Source organism: Salvelinus sp. IW2-2015, linkage group LG32, assembly GCF_002910315.2.
Source record: "Salvelinus sp. IW2-2015 linkage group LG32, ASM291031v2, whole genome shotgun sequence".
Classification (NCBI taxonomy): Eukaryota; Metazoa; Chordata; class Actinopteri; order Salmoniformes; family Salmonidae; genus Salvelinus; species Salvelinus sp. IW2-2015.
The window spans coordinates 20157584-20166393 of NC_036871.1; the positions used below are offsets into that span (position 1 = coordinate 20157584).

General features: G+C 44.6%; 1 protein-coding gene across 1 annotated transcript in view; it reads left to right on the top strand.

Annotated features, from left to right (window-relative positions):
- Positions 1 to 8810, top strand: part of LOC111956836 (protein patched homolog 1-like) — a 30125-nt gene that overhangs the window by 3647 nt on the left and 17668 nt on the right. Inside the window, 3 exon segments of the mRNA XM_070436725.1 lie at positions 7798 to 7987; positions 8087 to 8156; positions 8293 to 8384. Coding sequence (XP_070292826.1) covers positions 7798 to 7987; positions 8087 to 8156; positions 8293 to 8384 — 352 coding nt within the window.

Consider the following 8810-nt stretch of genomic DNA (forward strand, 5'->3'; position numbering starts at 1 on the left):
CTAACCGTTGGTCTTCTGAAAGGAGGTTGCTAGATAGGGTTTGTTGTGCCTAATCATGGAGTCATTCTGAGAGTGAAATACCCAAATGCTGAAAAGGAATGCTGTTCCTTTAAGAGGCAGTGGCCATGTTTCTAAAGTTTCTGCCTGCGTTGTTTCCCCAATAGCCCATTGACAAAGCTGCTCAGAGTTGAATGAAAAGTAAGTGGTTTGGTAACAAGGAGAGGTTGGTTCTCACACACGCACACACACACACACACACACACACACACACACACACACACACACACACACACACACCCACACAACAACACAACACACACAGAGAGAAACACATGCACACATGCTCTCTTCTCCCTCTCACACACACTCGCACTCAAACACATACACATGCACACATAAACTCTTTCACAACACAGAGGTGATATATTTCCTAATAGGACAGAGAAGTGTATTGCTCTCTAAGAAAAGATGAGATGAGTGTCCAGACAGCATAATTTTTTATTAGTGGCAGTCAGAGCAGTATATTTTTATTTTGAAGACAGGCATGTTTAAAGCTACTTTATAAATCAACAGCTTACAGTTGGGACTCAAACTTTCAAAATAACAGGTGTTGCAGGCTTAGTATTTTCTCAATAGAGAACGTAAGTCTATGTGGTCTTCTTGTCAACACATGCGGAGGTGTATTCTGACCACATATGAAGGATGAGAGTGCTGATATGAGGCCTCCTGGGCTCACACTTGGCCAGCTGGGAGTGCCTGGGAGCATATGCTTCCCATCATATATCCACAGGCCATATCTGTCTCCCACCCCCACCCAAATGTCATGTTTGCCACCTAGCTAGGGTAGATGACCTGCTGTGTGTGATGTCAGACCACCAGGCTCTTTTTAATTGTTTCCTCTCGCCTAACCTAGCCTACCCTATACCCTACTCTACCTAGCTTACCCCATCCCACCCTAGCCTAGTTTGCCCTACCCTAGCCAAGGATAATGTGCTAACACTTGGGCCATAGGACTGTGGAAAATAATGTTTTGGAGAGTATTTGTTTTCTCAACCTGATGCAAACCCTCCTGTACTCTGTGTCACTACAGCCTTAGCTGGGACTAGCTTGTCTGTTCTGAATGTTGATAGGATATTGGTGGTAGTTAAACCAGTAGTTGGTGCCAGTCAGAAACATATGGGAGAAGGTGTAGTAGTTAAAAACAAGGTACCTGTTGTGAAAGGAGTTCATACTGTATGTAGTTATAACCGATACTAGTTCAACTGTTCCGTCTCTAGGTAGGTAGACTCATTAGACTGGTTGGCTAATACAGACAGAGTGCAGAGTGATAAAACACACTAAATTCACACTAAGTTTTCTAATGCAGAAGCAATGCAGAGCAAGAAATAACACAGGAAAATGTCCTGGCATTCATGGGTGGGACCAGGGGGAGAATGTGACCTAGAGTGTATTGTCTCGAGGAAGAAAGGGGGGTAATAAAGAGGTGAAGTGCAGGCAGATGAGGATGGGGGTGGGGGAGCATTAGGGGCGAAGGTTTTAGGGGTATACACTTTAACATTTTCCCATTCCCTAAAAACAACAGTGTGGCCTCTTTCTCAGGACACATTTCTTTCACCAGTTCAAGCAGGACGTAGAAGAAAATGTATATTTGCTGGGTAGGGAGTTGTTTTTTCTGGAAGTAATATAAGCTTAGCTAGCGTTATTACTATTGCAACAGTCATGTAGATTTCCCAAAAGGTTTGATATTTGGTAGTGGGTAGAATTAATACCACCAAAGAGCACCACACGGTTTTGAATAGTGCATTTAGAGTGGGAAATAAAGGTTTACAATATGTACTTGTAGGCTAGCCCACATTAACTAAACCCATCCTTCTTGACACAGTTTTGGTGATCTTGACAGACATGTACACACAGACAAGCTGTGCAAATATTGCAAAGTGCCAGGCCGCCATATGTTTTAAAAAGAGACTGTGTAGAATGGGGGAAAAGAACATATACACAGCATGAATGAGCTACTCCACATGGCGAGCAGTAGGTACCTTCCAGAGCCCTAGCAGCACAAGCCAGGCCTTTCGGAGGGGAACATGTGGACATTTCAATGTTTGGAACAGTTATCTAAACAAAAATGCAAGGTAAATGCTATAATTCATCAGAAAATACAGTCTTCCAGTTCAGGGCCTGCTAAAAGAGAAAGAAAGCTCTATGAGGCATTATTGGAGGTGAATGGAACGCCACAGTGCCCCAGCTAGATAAATAAACTCCAACTGCTGAGCCTCAGACCTCACCAGTAGAAAGAACAAACAAGGCCAGAGTCAACCTGGGTCAGTTGAAAATGTTTATTTCAACCCCCCTCCCCACCCTCTCCATCCCTCCATTCATCCCCCCCACCACCTCCCACCAATCTGCAGTCCTCCAGCCTCAGTCCTCTCCTCAAGGAGCAAACACATGAGCTGAATACTAAACTTCACCAGATCCCTCCATTACTGAAGTCGCCATTAACCGTCCACTGTGTACTGAATTAATACACAGTGCTAATATCCTTTTTGGATATTTACAGTATTAAAGCAGTGACTCATATAGCGGTGTACGTTTTCCCATGTTATGTGGTGTTTAGTATTCCAAGGTATATAATAGAGACAAGATTTTATGGTACTTGGCTTTTTTACATTTACAGTAGTGCATTACATTTCAGCACTATACGTAACCGTATACCTGTTCAGCGTCCTGTATTTGATGTTGCTTGAAAGTCACTGTAGACACTGGGTCCATTTTTTGGGAGTGCTGAAGGACTATCTCTGTTATAGGAAGCACTGTCTCACACATCTCCTTTACACTCTCTGTGTTTCTTGCACTTTGACAGTTTTATATCATGCCAAAGGAGATTGTTCTCCTTGGTCCACTGTAAATAAAGTTACACCAGTCACCATTTTGGGTAGAGTTTGCCTATTTTCCTCTCACACCATTTGCCCCCYCTGGAAAAAGAAGAAGGGAGAAAAACATTTTCTTGGTATTTGGGGGGAAATAAATGGTGCTTGGGCTCAATAAATTCATTTCTAGGCTGAATGAGACCAGCAATTTGGGACATTTTTGCCTTTCACCGTGGGATGAATGTATGTTTCAACCACACATTAAGCTGCATTAGCAGCCAGTGGAGTGCCTAATGTGACTATTTTTCACAGCAGCCAACACTAGGGATGATTAGCATAATTAGTACAGGCAAGGCTATACATATGGAAATAGCAAGTGCCTAACTGCCAACACCAGTGGAAATGTATGTCAATGCTGACAGAAGTATCAAGATCTGAATAGATTGTAACTGAAGCTGATTTCTTTTGCCTTTTACTTTTGRTGGCATTTTTACAGTTTTCCCTCTCAAATTGAACTTAATTTGTCATCCTCTCACTTTTTTTTGAAGGAATACCTCAAAATGTCCTTTTCCCACCCTGTCCAATTCACACACTCTCCCCCTCAAACACGGACGCACAGACACACTGTATTTCTATAGGTAAGGTAGAAAGCCAAGCCCCCCACTCCCGCATTGTTTTATTTGCTGGGAAAAAGTCTTGGTCCATTTGCTTTTGTTGTGAAATTTCCCTCTTTATTTTTTCCTGTTTGTTGGGAAACATCTGAAAGAAATTCAGGAGGGAAGTGACAAAAGCCTGTATTCAATCTCTTCTGCCCTGCCTGGATTTTCTCTGTGTAAGGAGCTTCTCCATCTGCTAAGTAACACATTGGACTGGGATGGGGAGGTGCTGCAGCACTTGGTAAAGGATGGCCTATTGAAGGACATGGCAGTAGAACTGAAGCTTGATTTCAATAAAGACTTGTTTCACTATGCCAGTCAGGACCAAATCTATCCCTCTGCTTTTATACTGCATGCTTTTTAAAACCATGTTAAATTGATAACAAAGTGCAGGGAATGGGCAAGATGAGGGACTGACAGTTCCTAAGCAGAACCAGTCCAGCAAAGTCTATTTTCTATGTGAATGTATACGTGAGGGAGTGGGTGAGTGGCGAGGCTATGTGTGCATTTGAGTTTATACATTTGTGATTTTGTGTACTATAATCTGTGCTACATTACAGTTAAAGCATGGTAAAGCATGTCTCTTTCAGCATGTTTCTTCCTTGTGGGACTTCCTCCAAAGCAGCATGGATCCTTTCAGTGGCTACATAATCCAGCTAATCTGGCCCACAACACTTTGAAGGTGGTCTCTGCTAATGGAGAGTGGATTTGTACCTAGAGCTAACATGTGAATGGTGTTGCTGCTGGTTCAATCCTATTTGTTAATTGTTTCAACAGTTGTATTTTAGTGACGGCGCCTAACAGCCTCTGAGCCAAGCTGGAGAAATAGCTAGGCTACTTGTGTGGGACTTCTTCCACATTTGATTGGATACATTGTGCTGTCTGTGACCAACACTTTTGGAAGATACTGTTTGAGTTTGATGGCAAACGTTTACAATCACTAAACCTGTGCACTAGTATAGGCAGACAACATAGCATACAGGCAGACATGGAGAGAAAATACATTGATACAGTACAGTATGGCAACGGATCCCATACACAGACAAAAGCTCTTGAGGACCACCATTCACAGAGTTTGAGATTTTCTTTTAACATAAAATATCTTCGTGGTAAAATTTTGTCAATTTTAGCAGTGAATGTAACAAATTAAAGGCCTATTATTAGTCTAAACATTTAGCGTTATGAAAAGTAATGTTAAATTGCTTATAATACCATTAATACCTCCACCTGTTATTAATTTTGGATGACAGGTTGGGAATCACTGCAGTATGGTAAGGGTGGGAAAAKGGGATACCTAGTCAGTTGTACAACTGAATGCATTCAACTGAAATGTGTCTTCCACATTTAACCCAACCCCTCTGAATCAGAGAGGTGCTGGGGGCTTCTTTAATCGACATTGACGTCTTTGGCACCTGGGGAACAGTGGGTTAACTGCCTTGCTCAGGGGCAGAACGTCAGATTTTTACCTTGTCAGCTTGGGGATTTGATCCAGCAACCTTTCGGTTTCTGGCCCAACGTACTGGTGTCTCCTGTGGTCTCCTGAGGTCTGTGGGGCTGGGCTAGGCTGGGTGGTGGTGGGCTGGACATGAGGGAGATTAGAGCTGACAGGGTCCAACAGTGGTCTGACACCAAGGAGCAGGGGGCTCCATCTCCTTGGTTAATTACATGCCACTTTCTATACTGCCCACGGAGAGGGGAACTAGCACTCGCACATACACACACATCCACACCAGCCTGATAGGCCTGTCTGGCCCTGTGTCCGGGCTTTGGGCGGGAGGCCTTCTCCCTCATGCCTGCTACCATTGCCTGTCTGTCTCTCTGGCCAGCCCCAGCCTAGTCCCACTGAAAAGCAGTGAGAACCCCATCTGGATGGAGATTAGCTTTAGCATAGGAATGGCTATTGCAGGCAGTCCTCACTCCAAAATGCCTACGCTATAAAATGGGTTGATTGATGGATCGTGTCCCTGCATATGCTTAGAAGATGAGATGGACCATAATTGTGGATAATTGGGCTGTATGGGGATGTCACCTCCGGGGGTTGATGTGAAAAATGGAAGAGAGGGAGAACAAATGGAGGTGCTTTTCTTGGAGCGCAGCATCTTGACTGGAGTGGCTTTGTGAAGAAGTATGAGCTTCCTGATCTCTTCTACCATGTTATGTTGATATTATTTACAGTTATCTTATTTCCCCGTCCAATATGGGATTGTTGAAGGATAACTACGTGTTACGTTTTGTCTCTTCATGAACAATGATTTGGGCCTAATGCTTCACATGACCCTTCACATGTGATTTCGCTCCACTTTTAATGTCAATACATCAGAGAATCACAGGCCCCAAAATCCATACACTTTCCTCAAACTTTTCTGACTGCTTGGTGAGAAGTATTTGGGCGACTGTCTCTTTAAGGGCTGTTGGTTGCAGGCCGAGCGGATAGGAGCAGAGCGGAGCAGCCTCCATCTGGTGAGTGGCGGAGCTCTCTCTCTCGGAGCAGAACAGTGACTGAGTGGCGAGGCCGGGGCCCAGCCGTGGCTCTAGTTGGGTGGTCCAGATGGGCGGAACAAGACACAAATAGCTATAATTTACTTCAGGAGCCCTGTAATTACAGGCCCAAAGATTGAAAATCAGTTCCTGTAGATACCCCCAATGTATTAAATATGAGCAGAATGTCTCAAGGGAAACAAAAGTGTCTGTTCTTAAGCGTGGTTTGATTCTGTGAATTCACAAAGTCAACGTAGGCTATGAAGGCTAGAAGAAAGCCCAGAAAGATTTTCCAACCCGGTTATAATCTAATCTTACACTTCGAGAGCCGGGAGAGGATCATTTTTTTCTTCTCCCTCAATTAGAGGAGCTGCGTCTGGATTGGGTAAGGTGGTGCCAGGAAGAGAGGGAGAGGGGAGACAGAGGGAAAGAGTGGAAGAGAGAAAGCCAGGAAGAGAAGCTGAGAGGCGAGGTGGCTACAGTGAGAGCCAGCCTCTGCAGGATTGTCATGTAGTGGAACACGGAGGGGCAGACGGGCCCACTCTGATCCAGAGCGGTGCGTTTCATGTGCCCTTGGCATTGCCGCAGATACCCTGCTCACTCTTTTCAGGGCAGCCTCTGGTAATTACGGGGCTGGACTCCAGAGTTTCCTCTCAGGGCTTTGATGCTTTCATCCCGGCTCTGCATACCAGATCAACAGCATTTCTGCCTCGTTGTTCTCTCCCATCCAACCCTGCTACCACCTTTATCTCTCTCTCTCTCTCTACTAGAATCTCCCTCTCCTTCTCTGATGGGTTAGTTCTGGTATGGTGAAAGTCTGCTGTAAAAAATCGATGGTATGTTGTGCCTTTGTTTTGTACTGAAACAGTCTGACTAGGCTAGAGGCTGTGTTTTTGACTGTTGTCAGTGTCTTACATGATCAGGTCCCAGGTGAAATAGACTGTGAAACTAGGGATGGTGGGGCTGCCATTGCGTGCCGTGTTGTTAGTGATGGGGTTTGGGTTTTGGGCACCAGGGCACAGTGAGGAGGAATTCCCTAACAGGACACATCTGTTTCACAGAGGGAGCCAATGAGAAGCTTTGACCAATTTCTCTTGGCTAGACGTTTTGTGTCTGAAGTGCCTTCAAAACCAACACTGGCAAGGGCGTTGGCCGATCTGTGTTCATGTGTATGTGCAGTGCATATGTATACTACACTCACTATACTCACGCCACAGTCGTTTCAATACAGCGATCCAACTCGGAACTTGTGTGTGTGTGTGTGTTTGCGTGTCTGCAATGCTTGTTGCACTAGTGTGATTATAATATGAGCTGTGCATAGTCATATCCAGCAGATTTCTCTCCCTGTATATCTCGCCCCCCCCCCCCCTCTCTGCTGTGGGTCTCTGTATCCTTTGGACCTGTGCCAAGGACTCTGGTTTCAACTACACAGCTATTTAGAATCCAAGTCTTGGGGAGTCGGAGGAGGAGGGTTGGACAGAAATGTGAAAATTAGAAAAGCAGCCTAATTAGTGGCTTTTTTCCCACTACCCTGGCTGCAATTAAATTAAACTGTGAATCCCAAAGCCCCCAGAACTGTACACTCTGTGGACCTTTCTGTGCTTCATTCACTCTGTTGATTGACGTTTTAGCTTGCATCATGCTTCCTCTGCAGTGGTAATGAGGGTCAGTTGTCTTGTCTAATCGCAGCACAACGAAGAGAAATAACCCAATAGCTCTTATATATGTGGGAGATGAGATTAGTCTTTAACCCAATCCCCCCTCTCCATCTCTCTTCTTCTTCTTCTCTCTTCTAGCCGGTAGCCGAGTGAGTCGGGAGCTGCGCTACACCAAGGAGAAGCAGGGAGAGGAGTCTGTGTTCACATCGCAGATGCTCATACAAACCCCCAAACAGGAAGGAACTAACATTCTGACCCAGGATGCTTTGCTGCTTCACCTGGAGGCAGCGCTCTCGGCCAGCAAAGTCCAAGTGTCTCTGTTTGGAAAGTAAGTAGACCCATGGGTCACTGGGGATTACCCTACAACTTAAGAAAGGGGGTTGTCTGTGGTCACATATCTGACGTTCTGTATGTCTTCTCTCCTCAGATCATGGGATCTTAATAAAATATGCTACAAATCTGGAGTCCCTATCATAGAAAATGTCATGATTGAAAGGGTAAGTTGAAAAAATGAAATATCCTACCCTGTTATTTTTTGTCCATTGCTATCACCATGCATGGTTTTGGTTATGGATCTGTTTTATGTACTTTTGATAATGGATAATAACTGATGACTGTATCCATGTTTTGCAGATGATTGACAAGCTGTTCCCATGTATGATTGTTACCCCACTGGACTGTTTCTGGGAAGGTGCAAAGCTCCAGGGGGGGTCAGCATACTTACCGTAAGTTCCATAATATTTGTCCTTCAAATGGTGCAAATTATTTTCTTCCATATTACTTGGAAATACAGAATGTTTTTTAGTGTTTTCACAAATCAGCTATCTTGAATCCCAGTATTAGAGTTACGTTAGGGCCCATGTCCAGCTAGCTTGGCCCCTTTCACCTTATTTATACGTTGGGTTTGGCAGAGGCCAGGGAATGTGGCTTGGCTACAAAATCTCAATTGACCTCCTGGTTCTCACACACTCTTCTTAACAAGAGGCTTTAGTTTGGATCCAATACAGTGGCGGCAGCAATAACCTACAGTGGTGGCGGTAATAACCTAACATTAAGCTTTGACTAAAGAGCCGGTTAGCCCTGTTGTTAGGAAGAGGCCTACTTCAGTTGTCACCTATGCTTCTCCTGTCGTCGTAGCTCTGAGTGGGCTA